Source organism: Penicillium digitatum, chromosome 2 (genome assembly GCF_016767815.1).
Source record: "Penicillium digitatum chromosome 2, complete sequence".
In the NCBI taxonomy this organism is placed as follows: domain Eukaryota; kingdom Fungi; phylum Ascomycota; class Eurotiomycetes; order Eurotiales; family Aspergillaceae; genus Penicillium; species Penicillium digitatum.
Window position 1 is genome coordinate 503,688 of NC_089385.1, and position 14,718 is coordinate 518,405.

The 14,718-nt window shown below is 48.6% G+C and overlaps 6 protein-coding genes across 6 annotated transcripts; 5 read left to right on the forward strand and 1 right to left on the reverse strand.

Annotated features, from left to right (window-relative positions):
* Window positions 1-1,402: 1,402 nt before the first annotated feature.
* Window positions 1,403-3,188, forward strand: Pdw03_6259 (Sugar transporter, putative; the record flags this gene model as incomplete). The annotated part of the gene is made up of 3 exons (XM_014680190.1): window positions 1,403-1,707; window positions 1,778-1,978; window positions 2,045-3,188. The coding sequence occupies 3 exons, from the start codon at window positions 1,403-1,405 to the stop codon at window positions 3,186-3,188; spliced, it is 1,650 nt and encodes a 549-aa protein (XP_014535676.1).
* Window positions 3,189-3,807: 619 nt separating this feature from the next.
* Pdw03_6260 (Ceramide synthase membrane component (LAG1), putative) lies at window positions 3,808-5,191 on the forward strand (the record flags this gene model as incomplete). Its single annotated transcript, XM_014680189.2, has 2 exons — window positions 3,808-3,927; window positions 3,989-5,191. 2 exons carry the CDS (start codon window positions 3,808-3,810, stop codon window positions 5,189-5,191), a joined length of 1,323 nt encoding a protein of 440 aa, XP_014535675.2.
* Window positions 5,192-7,689: 2,498 nt separating this feature from the next.
* Window positions 7,690-8,355, forward strand: Pdw03_6261 (fungal-specific transcription factor domain-containing protein; the record flags this gene model as incomplete). The annotated part of the gene is made up of 1 exon (XM_014680188.1): window positions 7,690-8,355. The coding sequence occupies one exon, from the start codon at window positions 7,690-7,692 to the stop codon at window positions 8,353-8,355; it is 666 nt and encodes a 221-aa protein (XP_014535674.1).
* A 1,183-nt stretch (window positions 8,356-9,538) lies between these two features.
* On the reverse strand, window positions 9,539-10,163 carry Pdw03_6262 (uncharacterized protein; the record flags this gene model as incomplete). The annotated part of the gene is made up of 2 exons (XM_014680187.2): window positions 9,539-9,947; window positions 10,006-10,163. 2 exons carry the CDS (start codon window positions 10,161-10,163, stop codon window positions 9,539-9,541), a joined length of 567 nt encoding a protein of 188 aa, XP_014535673.2.
* A 760-nt stretch (window positions 10,164-10,923) lies between these two features.
* On the forward strand, window positions 10,924-11,889 carry Pdw03_6263 (Armadillo-like helical; the record flags this gene model as incomplete). Its single annotated transcript, XM_014680185.1, has 2 exons — window positions 10,924-11,153; window positions 11,208-11,889. 2 exons carry the CDS (start codon window positions 10,924-10,926, stop codon window positions 11,887-11,889), a joined length of 912 nt encoding a protein of 303 aa, XP_014535671.1.
* Window positions 11,890-12,447: 558 nt separating this feature from the next.
* Window positions 12,448-13,880, forward strand: Pdw03_6264 (Chitin deacetylase, putative; the record flags this gene model as incomplete). Its single annotated transcript, XM_014680184.1, has 2 exons — window positions 12,448-12,658; window positions 12,715-13,880. The coding sequence occupies 2 exons, from the start codon at window positions 12,448-12,450 to the stop codon at window positions 13,878-13,880; spliced, it is 1,377 nt and encodes a 458-aa protein (XP_014535670.1).
* Window positions 13,881-14,718: the final 838 nt, after the last annotated feature.

The window sequence follows — 14,718 nt, forward strand, 5'->3', positions numbered from 1 at the left end:
GAAGCAAACCGTTTGTGCCAAAAAAAAACGCCTCCCTTCCAACATGTGAGATATCATCTGCGCTAAGTATCAGGCTACAGAGAACAGCAACTATGGGGGAATGTTCTCTCGGTGAGCGCAATTGGGATTTCCCCAGTCCTCCGCATCTTTCCCACGCGGGGAATTTCACTATCGACATAAGAATGGACTTGAAAATCAAGATGACAATCAACGTGGGAGTCGTTGATCCACCCTTAATAGCCAGTGACAAGACCGAAGTCCTGAAACCCAATTTACTTTGCAACGTAGCCGTGCAAGGGTATTCCGTACGAAAAAAAAAAACAACACCAGAAAAAAAGGAAAAAGAAAGAAAACACAAGCAATTAATTGCCGACACAGTTCCAAGAAAGGAAAAAAATCACCGCAGGCCGAGTTCAAGCCGAGTCCACTTCGGCGAGTGGCAGCCACTGAAGTTCATGAGAGGCCGAGTACAGTCCTGTTCAGGGAAAATGGCCGGAGACGGGGCCCCGGACTTATCATGTGCTCGGGTCACTGGTTGAGAGGATATACTTCTCATTCGTCTATGGCGATGTGGACACTCCGGCTAATTGCTTAGGACATGAGGACATGCCATACTCCCTGTACAGTAAGATAACGAGATCTGTTTCTTGACAGGGAAATTGATTAGTGCCCACGAAATTTTTTGTGGGTTGATCTGGGGATGTCCGAAAGGTATGGAGTACATGACCCTATTTTTTTTTTTGTAATCCTTTACACCTACATTTCTCTTCTCCAGATGTCTTTTTATTCTTATTTCCACTGCCCAGAAACGCCACTGCCGTGCCGATTATCGAGGTCCGACTCTCTCAGACCCGAACACGGCTGCCGTGTTCGGATGATTCTCCATTACCGCGCTTGGCCTTCTTCGGCTTAAAATTCGTGGCCGATTCTTGTTCCCCATTCCCCGGATCCCAGTCAATGCCGAGTGTCCACCAATCACAACGGAATTGGTGGGTAAGCATAATCCAATTTCCACCAATCAGACTCCAGAGTGGACACCTGGGGTCACAAGCGGAGTCTTCGCTTAGTCCCGTTGTAACCTTAGACCTCCACAGTATTATATCTCGGCCTTACTATATCTGTGTACGGAGTACGGAGTATCCAGACGGTCACATATTTTACACTAATTTCTCTCCCCGGAAATCTCAAATACGGGACAGGGAGTGGGTATGCACGGGGAAAACAGGACGGAATAATACCCTGATGCGGATTTTCTCATGTGTTTCTTACTGTAGAGAAGAGTTTTTTCCGGCATGCGATCTATTTAAGACAGGGTTTTCCTCATTTCATTTTCAGTTTTCATAGTTCTGTCTTCTTTTGTCCCCTTGCTTTTTTTTCCCCCGGCTTGGGTTGAACAGTCACCATGTTTGTCGTGGGGAATCTGTATGTCATCACGGCGATGTCCGTCATTGGCGGGGCACTGTTCGGTTTCGATATCTCGTCGATGTCGGCCATTATCGGCACGACGTCCTATAAATGTTATTTCAATCACGGGCCTCGGGGCCCTCCATTCAACGACGACGACGTATGTAGTGGCCTCAGTACCCTGAGCCAGGGTGGTGTCACCGCTGCCATGCCCGCCGGTTCTTGGCTCGGTGCTCTTATCTCCGGTTTCATTTCAGATCGTCTTGGTCGCAAGTATGCTATTATGGTCGGCTGTGTTCTTTGGTAAGTGGTTGCATAGTTGTATGGTTGAGGTGGAGTCGAGGTTGGACCGTTGTGGTTAATACTTAAGTAGGGTGATCGGTTCCGTGATTTCCTGCGCTTCCCAGAGTTTGGGTATGCTTGTTGCCGGACGTGTCATCAACGGTCTTAGTGTCGGCATTGAGTCCGCCCAGGTCCCTGTCTACATCTCGGAGATTGCGCCTCCCTCCAAGCGTGGTCGTCTCGTCGGTTCCCAGCAGTGGGCCATCACCTGGGGTATTCTGATCATGTACTAGTAGGTGGCACATCCCCGGTTTGACATTCAGAAAGTGAACCGGTAGCTGACTCTTTTCTTTCACAGCATCTCCTACGGCTGCTCGTTCATCGGAAAAGGCAGCCACTCCACCTCCCACAACTACAGCGAGGCTGTCTTCCGTGTCCCCTGGGGCGTGCAAGCTGTTCCCGCTGTTCTCCTCTTCTTCGGAATGTTGATCCTCCCCGAATCCCCTCGTTGGTTGGCCCGCAAGGACCGCTGGGAAGAGTGTCAGTCAGTGCTGACCCTAGTGCACGGCCAGGGCGACGTGAACAGCCCCTTCGTCGTGGCCGAGATGCAAGAGATCCGCGACATTTGCGAATTCGAGCGCCAGAACAAGGATGTCAGCTACCTCGAGCTGTTCACACCCAAGATGATCCACCGCACCTTCATCGGAATCTGGATGCAAATTTGGTCCCAGCTGACCGGTATGAACGTCATGATGTACTACATCAACTACGTCTTCACCATGGCCGGATACAAGGGCAATGCCACCCTCCTCGCTTCCTCCATCCAGTACGTCATCAATGTGATCACGACCGTGCCTGCTCTGATCTGGGTTGACCGCTGGGGTCGTCGTCCTACTCTCCTGATCGGCGCTACCTTGATGATGATCTGGATGTTCGCCAACGCAGGTATCATGGCCAAGTATGGTGTGGTTGTGCCCGGCGGTATTGAAGGCGTTCCCGAAGCGTCAATGCTTCTCAGTGGCGCTCCTGCCAAGGGACTGATTGCATGCACCTACCTGTTCGTGGCGTCGTACGCTCCGACCTGGGGACCCGTGTCGTGGGTGTACCCTCCTGAGCTATACCCTCTGCGCGTGCGCGGTAAGGCTGTTGCTTTGGCAACCTCGTTCAACTGGGCGTTCAACATGGCGCTTGGTCTGTTCGTGCCCACTTCGTTTGCCTCGATCCGCTGGAAGACGTACCTCATCTTCGGTGTTTTCTTGTTCGTCATGATTGTCCATGTCTTCTTCTTCTTCCCTGAGACTGCTGGTAAGACTCTAGAGGAAATTGAGCAAATCTTCGAGGATCCCAACGGTATCCCTCACATCGGTACCCCGGCCTGGAAGACTACCCACGATACCAAGCGCACTCTCGCTGCCGAATCGGGTGATGTTGAGGTCCTTGGTGAGAAGCTAGCTGGAGCTGAAAAGCGTACTGCTGCCCACACCGAGGTTGTTGACGCATAAGTAGTGCGTGTGTACAGGACGGGTTATATGACTCCGTCAAAATGTTTTTTTTTTCACTTCTCCCTCTTGGGTTAAACATGGTCAATGTCGATATGATATCATGCAACACGATTCCGGAACATGCATATACCCTCGAACTTAGTCTTATCAACCTCTCTAATTCATATCTTCTTCCCGTCTTCATTTTGCTCGTATTCGGAGTAGTAGATCGTAAACGTATCTGAATCGTAAAACGGGTGTCTCGTTGTTCACAGGAGTCTCGCAAGTGTTGAACTTATAATTGGCAGTCATAAACCGATTCAAAATCCGCCCAGAGTGTAAAAAGGACCTTGCGAAAGGAGATTTGTCGAAATCGAACCGGACATCAAAGGGAGAAGAGTTGCCAAGACTTTCCGATCGAAGCTGCGAAGCTGTCTGGTCGACCGAGGGGTGGAGTTCGCCCCTGGAAAAAAAAAATTGGATGATCGCCTTTGACGACCCTCTCTCTATCCGATCGTTCCGGTTATGAACACCGAGTTTCTCTTCTCTTTCCCTCGATTCATCTCTTTCAATTGGAGCACGTGAGCTCGAATCCCCCCAAGTCCAAAAGGGTACGAAGCTCGAGTTTCCTACATTCGTCATGGGTCGACCGCGGGGAAGCTCAGCCTTGGGCGTGGACATTCGAGGTGATACCAGCGCACCTGCGATGTCCACAATGAACGAAGTGAGCCCAATCGAACCAGCATCACCAGTTCTGAAGGTAAGTTGTGAATACTCTCGTCCGCACATCCTATTCCCATCCTAATCCGCAATCCCACCAGCAATTCGATGGCGCACAGAAGCTGGCCAGCAAGACCCAGTCCAAACGGCGTCGCAGCCGCTCCCACCTCCACCGCTTCGCGGATACCTGTCTGCGATACACCTGGCTCCTGCCGCTTCTCATAATGCTGTTCCTGATCGCTCTGTACGCCATTAACCCCACAACCTCGAACCCAATGCACAGCGCCATCTTCTTGTCCTACCCGCAGCCCCCGAAGACTCCTGGCGGACCCATCATGTACGGTAAGGGCAAGAAGGACATTGCGTTTGTGGCTTTCTATACGATCGTTTTGTCGTTCACGCGCGAGTTCATCATGCAGCAGATTATCCGACCGTTTGCTGTGTGGTGCGGTATCCGTGGGAAGGGGAAGACGGCGCGGTTCATGGAGCAGGCCTATACGGCGATTTACTTCGGTGTGTTCGGGCCGTTCGGTCTGTACGTGATGAAGCGGTCGGCCATCTGGTACTTCAACACGACGGCGATGTTTGAGGGCTTCCCGCACCGCGAGCACGAGGGTCTGTTCAAGGCGTACTACCTGCTCGAGGCGAGTTACTGGGCCCAGCAGGCGATTGTATTGTTGCTGCAGTTGGAGAAGCCGCGTAAGGATTTCAAGGAGCTTGTTGGTCACCATATCATCACACTTGCTCTTATCGCGCTGAGCTACCGCTTCCATTTCACGTACATGGGCTTGGCGGTCTACATCACGCACGATATCTCCGACTTCTTTTTGGCCACCTCCAAGACGCTTAATTACCTGGATGCGTATATCACTGCGCCGTACTTTGCCATGTTTGTTGGATGGTGGATTTACCTGCGTCACGTGCTGAACCTGAAGATCCTCTGGGCTGTGCTGACCGAGTTCCGTACGGTTGGCCCATTCGAGCTGAACTGGGAGACACAGCAGTACAAGTGCTGGATTAGTCAGTACATCACTTTTGCACTGCTCGCTAGTCTGCAGGCTGTCAACCTGTTCTGGCTGTTCCTGATCCTGCGCATCCTATTGAACTACATCTTCACCAATGTCACAAGAGATGAGCGCAGCGAGGACGAAGAAGAAGAAGAGCTGGAGTCTGTCAATGCGACCAAGGCAACTGCCACTGGCGCAGACCAGACTGGCAAGGAGAACCACGCCCCCCAGGTTCTGCTGAACGGTGAGCCTGTCGCTGAGCAGCGTGGTCCTCGGACTCGCAGCAGAAAGGTGTAATCGGAGCGCTTTCGCTGGAGTTCAATCGGTTCCCGTTTGATCGATTACCCTGACTTCAAAATCCGGGAGTCTTCACAGTGTTGTATTTATACTTTTGGATCAGGTGGGTTACCAGAAGATCCTCTGGATGATTTGAAATGCTGTTAATGTATTTGTTGAAGCTGGGTCTGAATTTGGTGCATTGGCTGTGCCTGTTGGATAGCCCTTTAGAAGAGCGGGCGCCGGCGCTTGTTTTTAACGAGCATATGAACTAAGTAATTTCTACTGGACTGCCAGTTTCTTAACGTTGGTTCGGACTTCATGTGCTTCATATGTGCTTTATATTATTCTATCAGTTCTCGCTTCGTGAACTTTCTTTGAATCCATGTATGTTATTTAAGCAAGCAAATATGAACTCAAAGAACAACCCTCTCCGCTGTATATGAACCAAGTGTAAGCCATAAACCTTGGTCCTTTTGAAGAAATAGTTTACTCCCAACGATCCAATATCAAACAGGGCGGTGGATTATTCCTAGAGACTGTAGTTCCTATCTTCAAGCGTCCCTACCCTCGGGGCAACAAGCAATACACTACTATCCAGTCTCCATTATCTATCATCGAAACTTGAGGACTAAGAGTTGAATTTATCCCCCACTGGGTTTACTTTTCAGATTACTCTGAATACGGTCAAAAAAAAATTGTGCACATCTGTGTCATTTTCATGGAAATAGAAGACAGGTCATGATAACTATACTCTCAGCGGTAGAAAATGACAACGTTGTACCAATTTTTACCACAGACCAAGGAATCGAAATCCCTGATGGGATAGGGAGAAATGAAAGTTAGGATGGGCAATGAGAAATAGCCACACAGTATTGGGAAGCTTTAGTTTCGTTAATCATGGACTTCGCAATTCTGCCAAACCGAACACAAGTATTCCCAAGGAGTGTTCAGTAGTTTGTGTTCTTTTCTTGGTCTCCATATGAAGACATAGTAGACCTCCAACTTTGCGCACATGAGCCTAAAGCATTCAGATGCTTCAGATAAGCCACTACCAGCGTGTCTATGACCAGAAATAGCACACGCAGAGAAGACCGAACGAGGCCAGGGTGTTGTATTGGGGTTTGGGGAGACAGTGGCATCGAAAATGCTTTGTCGAGGTATAGAGCCCTTGGGTCGAACGAGATTGGAATCGAGTTGAAGTCATTCTTGTGACGGGGAAAGGAGTTGAGCTTCATCTTTATAGTTCAAACAAAGTGCCCCTAGCGTAGGAGACACAGTGGACTGGGGGGATTGACTTGGAGTCTGGCGTCAGTCTATTTCCCACCGCCTGTAATAGTAGACAGTAATAGGACCTCAAATCATGGCAAGGCACGGCATTCATGAAGTGGGGAAGAGACTTGAATCTTCTCACCACCTTGACCGGAGTTTGTAAGCTAGCGTGGTTTTTGGAGTCTTTGGTCTGTAATTCAAGTCTTGCAAGTCATGAAGTGCATCCGAGATAGAGAGGGGATTATTACCGCCCATTCCTTCTCCTAGGATAAGTCAGAAAGAAAACAACACCATGGAAAGTGACGATCCCAAGAAGGGAATGATTAGAGCAATGAAGAAAAGCCGGAATCTAACCCTTTCCTGGTGTTCGAATGGGGGTCTTCACAGTGAAGCTTTGAGGTTAGTGAGAGAGAAAGATACATGTTGCTTGGGATCTTCGTAACGTGGCGAAGTTTCTATGTTTTTCGCTGTGCCTTCCTCGAGTCCCAGGGTATAGTTTCATTTGATCTTGCACTGGTCTAAATGCAAATGTTATGACCATAGAAACTCCGGATCAGTTGGCTTATGCATACATTTACATAGGTACCTAGGTATAATCACTACCGCTAATGCATCTTTGACGCCTGTTTAATCCTAGAGGAATAGGAATCAGAACTCAAATACCTGCCATGTGCCACAGCCTACATCGATAGCACTCTTACTGTGTATAGCCTCGCTTGCAACTCTATTCCTACGTTATTTCAATTCACCCAGCCGCTTATTTTTTCTTTGAGAATATAGCGATTGTTAGAAGGAATCTATTGATTATAAAGCGTTAGGTTTTACTTTCTCAATCTGCACATTTGGAAAGATAGCCAGTTCCCCACTTGATATGATAATCCCAATCAGAGGCTCACAGCCTTTCCTGTTCTTGTATATGTGAATGTTATATTGACTGTGGAGCTCGATGCCTATCAAGGCCCGGTGTAAATATTGATGTTATTCGCATCTATACTGTAGGCATCGATAGGCATCGAAGTACAACGTCAAATTTACGAATGTCACGTACGAATGACAACGAAAATGCTCTATTCGTATTGTATAAGTTTCTGAGAAAAGACAAATTTCGTTTACGTGCCCCAAATTTATTTAAATACTCTACCTTCTTCGTCGAGCTCCTTCTTCGCTTCTCGCCAATCACCACAGTTACGAGCAACCGTCTCTCATCCTCTTCTTTTTCGTGGCCTGGTCTACTCCAAGTAGTCATCATGCCATTTGAAAAGCCATTCGGCTCACTGACCGGTGCTACGCACCTTACCCGGTTTGCTATCACCCAAACGGAGAAGTTGGCAGAAGCAATCGAAAGCTACGAGCCCGACAATCTTCCAGTGCCTGAGTACCTTACTGCAGGCATTGCCCAATTGTCCAAGCATCTGCAGCTGATTCAACCAAAGGAGGGCATCCCACTTTCCCTTCAAGCCGGCATTGACGCAGAAGACATATTGTTCAACAACTTTGAGGTCGCCTGGTTTCTCTCCGCATACGTCTATTACCACAACCGACTCCTCAAGATCTTCGACGATGACCTTGTTGTTGCTGTGGATGAGATCCTGGCATGTATGCTCCGCGCCGAAGAGATCAAAGCACTCCTGCAACCCGATTTGATACACAGATCTGACCCTATCACCTTCCCGGCTTTTGTGGCAGCATGCAATGCCACTAACCGCCAGCCTTGGATCGAGTTATGGCGCTCGATGCAACATTATGGCCTTCCAAACGTTGAATCGCAGTGGACAACTATCAAGACCATTTGGAACATCTTGGATGACACCAAAGCGCTTGGGGGAACTGATCTGAACTGGGTGACGATTTTGCAAGGGCCCGATGAAATCCCACTCAGCTTGCCAACTCTCTATGAACGGTTCTGTTTCTAGTGGATTTACCCATCCAATCTGAACATCTGTGAAGTTGGCTGATCTTATTCACATTATGGATTCACAGAGATTCTCAGTCTCCGATTGTTATGTCCAACTGGCTTGGCAACGGCAGGAACAATGTATCTAAACCAAGGAAGATACCGTTAACTATCAGCACCTTGATTTCATTTGCTAGTTTTCATTTCTTCTTAAATCACTTGTTGGGACTGCTAGGATCCACAGCCCGTGTAGGCTTTGGGTCGAGCTGTTCCAGAGCTGGCTGTAAGATGCATTTTGAGTCACGGTGATGTCCATTAATGTTCCCTTTCACCTGATACTAGGGAGCAGCATGTTGGAGCTTTGTAGATTGCACCTTGTCTGAGCCATGTTGTGTGACTTTTTTTTCTCTCTATTAAATATCGGTCTAAGCCTTCTATTCAAGTCATATCAACCCCTGAGTACGTGGATCGATTGTCAAACACTGCTCGAACAAAGGGCTTCGGGTGTCACGTGCCGCCGGAACTACCCATGGGCCATGTGTAATCCCGTAGGCAAATCAGGCCCCTGACCTCCTGATGGATAACACAAGACCATTAGCCCGCTAGGCCAAAAGATCTCAAAGGACAAACAGAACATCTGTTTGTCATTGCAGCGGCATCTATAAGGCCCTAACATCCATTAGGGACCACACATGTAGTTTGCAGGTCTTCGTCTCTCCTCATGATTCCCGCATTCTTGCCAGTTAACTTCGTACAGTTGTCTTTCTTCTTCTTTTATGTTTCATGTTCCATGGTTCAAGACACGATCTTATTGTTGGGTAGTTCAAAAGAGCGACAAAAGTGTAGCCGATATAAAATTCTAATTTGTGAATATTGTTAGTACATATCTAGAAGGAGAGATAAAAAAATCGCCGTGATTGAATCTAGATTACAGCCCATTCGTCTTTTCAAACTTTCTATTCAAATGAGCCAACCGTTTGCCATTAAATGAAGAGGCCGGATCAAAAGCGAACTATCATACTTCTTTGTAAACACCAAATCTTTGACATGCGATAATGACTGAAATCTCATATCTTGTATCTAGTAAAGGTACGGGTGCATACATGAGAATAGAGCTAGGAGCAAGGACATCAAATATTAACATGTTGACACATCATCATCAGGCTTGGTTCTACGGCCGCTCAAGGCAAAGTAAAGCGTCTTCAGTTCTTTGACTCGCTGTCATTGTCCTCACTCTTTCCAGCATCCTCCCGAGACTCATCCCTCTTGGCCTCTTCGGCCTTGGAGTCAACTTTCTTGTCGTCCTTATTGTCCGTCGTTGAGTCGTCTTCCTTGGGCTTCTCATCCTTTCCATCCTCCTTGGACCCGTTCTTCTTCTCCTCGGGCACTTCCTTCTTATCCGCCTTCTTCTCAGTTTCGACCTTCTGCTCTTTTTCTGGGGCCTCGTAGTAACCCTCAGTAGGCTTCCCCTCCGGATCCTCCTCTATCTCGCCATCCTTTTCCCCGTGGCCTTGTGTACGTTCGTCCTCGTGGGCATCGTGGTGTTCCCCCGAACCGGAAGGCCAGAGGTAAAAGATCATTGGAACGGTCACGGCAGTAGAGACCGCCAACCTACAACCAGAATTAGAGGACCGTATCAAATTTCTCAGAAGCAAGAACATTAACTCGCCATGGCAAATCACTGGATGTATATCCTTTCTCATAGCTGCCACCAGTAGACTTGAATCGGCGACCAAGCAGTTGAACAGATTGGCGGGTAACAGGAGCGGCACGGAAGGACTGAGCTGCAGTCGCAGCGCGGACGATTGAACGGTGGGCTAAGACCATTGTGTAATGGCAACCTGGGTACAAATATAGTAGAAAGGATAGAGAAGGTGGAGAGGGTGATAGGTTATGGGGGGTAAATTGGGTACGCAGTAGAGTACAGGGGCACAAAATCAAGTTCACACTACACCGAAGCTTCCCGGTTTTCGCAACTAAACCTCGGGAGTGTCGCACGTATTGGTTGTTCCCGAGCTGGTCTGTGCGTCGTGATGTAATGGGTGCGAGTATTCAGTACTTGGATAAACACGTTGGGCTTTGATGGATTTGAATAGTAGCTAATTCTCGTGGCATGGCCCTTGGGGTACATCTTGAAATCCGTTCCCTGTTGGTATGGCATCATTCGAATTGGCATTCTTCGCGGTTGGACCCGTTCTATACAAAAGTGGAGCTCTGGAAAGATCGATCTGATTATCAGATCAAACAGTTGGACCTCGCCAGAACAGGTATGTCAGGTATGTTTCCAATGTCAATTTCACTGGTATCGTGGCAATACAGGTGACATTATTGAAATCCATTCGCCCTAAACAGATGTTTTTATGCTAGGAAATCGACATTTTCAAAAGTTGTCGGGATGTTGTAATGTTATGCCTCAGGCCATGAATAATGGACACCTGAAGGCGGCAACACCCCACGTTGCGGCGCCTATCCAAAGCTCCCACCGCAAGCTTTCCCCGGTTGCCTTTCACATACACTACTTCACTCGTCGCCTTAGTGGGACTTCTATCCAACCTCATTTACCGATAACAGTCACAGCCTCATCAAAATGGCGGATCGCCAGGTTACCCAGCAGACAATTTTCAATCTGCTAGCGAAGCTTGATGACCCCGATGCAGACTTGAGATACATGTCCTTGAACGATCTATACGGGATCCTGACCAACCCAAACTCTACATTTCTCTCTCACGATCGTGGCACATCAACAAAACTAGCAGAAGGTCTACTCAAGTCCCTAGATGACCAACACGGTGACGTGCAGAACCAGGCTCTGAAATGGTCCGTACTGAGCATTGTTCCCCTCCGGCCCCGCTGAACTCTAACTTGAACCAGCCTCGGTCCTCTCGCTGTTCGCTTGCCCTTTGAATCTCTTACGCCTCTCCTCGAGCAGTTGGCCAGCCTGACTGCCTCCCAGACGATAGACACATCTGTCCCTAACACTGCTCTTCGCGTCATCGTCGATACCCTACCTCGTCCCCAGTCAGGTCAACCTGCATCTCAAAATGCGATTACGGCATACTCGGCAGTTTCGAAGGTCTTGGTTCCCCGCTTGACTGGCCCGACACCCTCAAGCACAGGGCGGCGGGGCTCAATGGTACAGAGCATGATGGAGAAGGACCCATCACGGGGCTTCAGCAGTGATGCCATCGACGTGCTCATCAAGGTGGTGACCTGTTTTGGACCTCTGCTCCAAGAGTCAGAGCTTGCTGCCCTTCAAGCATCCGTCATGGCCATCATCCAAAACGACACGGCTGGAACCGTTGTCACCAAGCGCGCCCTGACAGCCATCTCGGCCCTTGTGCTTCACTTCTCCGATAGTCAGCTGGAGGGATTTGTATCTAGCCTGACGAAAACGTTGTCTTCCAATATTTCCATGGTCCAGCGTCGGCACTTGATCGCTGCAATTGGCGTCATTGCAAGAACTGCACCCACGAAATTCGGCCCACACCTGGACACCCTTGCTCCCTTTGTCTTCTCAGCAGTCGGGGAGGAGAACATTACCCGAGCAAACTGAGTTATCCTGGTCACTGCCCTACAACTGATAGATGTCTGACCGACACTGTAGCCTAGACCCTTACACGTGATGCCGAGGGCTGCTGCATGAGCCTGATGTGCTGCGTCTGATCTGAATTGGCTTGTGGTCAGTTCATGATCAACCTGATCGCACGCTAGGCTGTGATTTGCTATCTCAAAAAAAAAATGTACTGGGTCCTTAGGCCAACCCTCCAATGCCCTAGACGGCCATGGAATTCACGATACCCACGTTCATATTGAATACAAGCGCGTCAACATCCACTTCTACATCTCTAAAGGTTGGAGGCTCTTGCTTAGAGGCTTGCTCCTACCCTTTTGTGTTTTCAGTAAACAGATGTCTCGAAGCTTCCTCGCTCCTTCCGTTTGTGTCTTCTTTCCTCTTGTAGAAACTAGCTCATCTTATTTCTTCTCTCCAAAGGTCCTGCTTGTCTTTTCTCTCTTCTCTTCTCGTCCCGAGTTACCCTGTGCTATCATCCCAAACAATTACCTTTTACATGCCCAGTTGAACATAACACAGCACTATATACCATTTTTCGAGATGCGTATCCATCCCATTTTGGTCACCACGTTGGCGACGTCTGTATTTGCCAGACTGCATGTGGCCGGTCCTGTGCACACGGTCTCGCTTGAACATTACCAACCAGAAATAGAGTCTCTTTTGGACACCCGTGATGCCCCCAACAATTTGGACTATCGCTGTGGCCCCAAGATCGGAAAATGTCCCGTCGGTACATGCTGCTCTGGTTCGGGTATGTCTCAAAATTCTGTTAAGTTGAGCAACTGACTGATCTCGTTTCTGCGATAGGTTTCTGCGGCACATCGAAGGCACACTGTCGCTCTCCGGACTGCAAGATTGACTTCGGCAAATGTGACGCTCACCGATCGCCTCAGGGACCCCCGACCAAGGAAATACCTCGTCCTCACGTGGGTCAAGTTCCGTACGGTCCTCGCGAGATTCGTTCTTGCGCTATCCCCGGAACTGTTGCATTGACCTTCGACGATGGCCCGACACGTTACACGGGCGATCTACTCGATTTGCTTGACAAATATGATGCGAAGGCGACATTTTTCATCACTGGAATCAACAACGGAAAGGGTGCTATCGATGATCTCACCTTGCCGTGGGCTTCATTGATTGAACGCATGCACTCAAGTGGCCACCAGATCGCCAGTCATACGTGGTCACATGAGGACCTCAGCAAGATCACCCCAACGCAACGCGGTGAGCAAATTGAAAAGAATGAAGCTGCGCTGCGCAATATTCTTGGACATTTCCCCACTTACATGCGGCCACCCTATTCCAGCTGCAGCCCTGACACAGAGTGTGGCAATGAGCTGGGAAAGCTTGGGTACCACATCATTCTATATGACATTGACACGGATGACTACAAGAACGATAGTCCGGATCTGATTCAGCGGTCCAAGGATATCTTTGATCGACAGCTCTTGTACAGCGACCCACGCACCAAGTCTTGGCTTGTGATTGCTCATGACGCCCATGAACAAACTGTCCATAACCTCACGGAGCACATGCTCAAGAGCATCAAGCGGCATGGTTATCACGCCATTACCGTTGGGGACTGTCTCCGAGATCCTAGGCCACTCTGGTACCGCAAGGATAACCGGATGCCTACACACAAGAAGAAGCCCAAGAATACTGCTTCGGCAGATCCCAACAAGGCTATCTCTTGGGACGGCTCCTGTGGTTCCAATTACACTTGCCTCGGGTCCACCTACGGCTTTTGCTGTGGTAGTACCAACTCTTGTGGCAACACCACCAGTCATTGTGGAAGCGGCTGCCAAAAGGATGCCGGGTATTGTTCCGTTGAGGCTCCTTACAATGGGGATGCATGGGACCCGAAGGTTGAAACCAAGGGCCAAAAGTCGGAAGCGGACTCTGACTTCCGAACCATCGGTACCGCGGCTGCAACGTCGCTGTTCCTTGCTTTGCTCGTGGCGATGTGGATGTGATGAATCATTTTGATGTTTGGATTGGGACCCGAAGATTGTTTGGCCGAGTTTACATTGTCGATATTATGGTTATGCTTGTATGCCATGGCTTTGTTGTGGCCAATCCACTCGTTTGAACCTATCGGCAGACACAGCAGGGTTAGTGAGCTCATGGAATAGGAATCATCAACAAGTAGCAGAATTGAAATACAATGCGAAAAACTGTCATCTGCTTGATTCATTGATGATTGGCTCTCACATGATCCTTTAACCATGAAGTATCTACTCGGATCCCCAAGATGAAGGTAATGTTTCCGATGTTGAGACTAGCTGAGAAGATGTTATGGCTAGTTGTCGTAGCTCACAGCTGAGAAGTTATCAACTAACACAACGTTTCTTCCACGTCGTATAAGTGGGTAAGTATAGACATGCAACCACGGGGGGATATGAAGCCTATTCCTATCTTTGCAGATAACAATGGAGCAATTGCTTTGGCGTCGAATCCGGAATTTCATGTAGCAACAAAACACATTGCCATTCATTATCATCGACTTCGTGAAGAAGTCGCAGCTAGTAATGTTAAATTCATCAATATCCCGACAGCAGAAATGGCTACCGACGGTCTCACAAAACCCCTCGGAAAAACAATGTTCAAGCGGTGGGTTGCACAAGTAGGCCTAATAGCCTATAAAAGCAACCTGTAGTTTTGATTTTTGTGTGTAAATCAAAAATCAAAACCGCAGGTTGTACCAGCAGAAATACGCAAAAAAAAAAAGCAAAGCAGCACGCCGAGATCATTCTCTCGAGGGGTATAATGATAGCAGAATAACAGTAGCAACAGACCAACCCAATGAAAGAG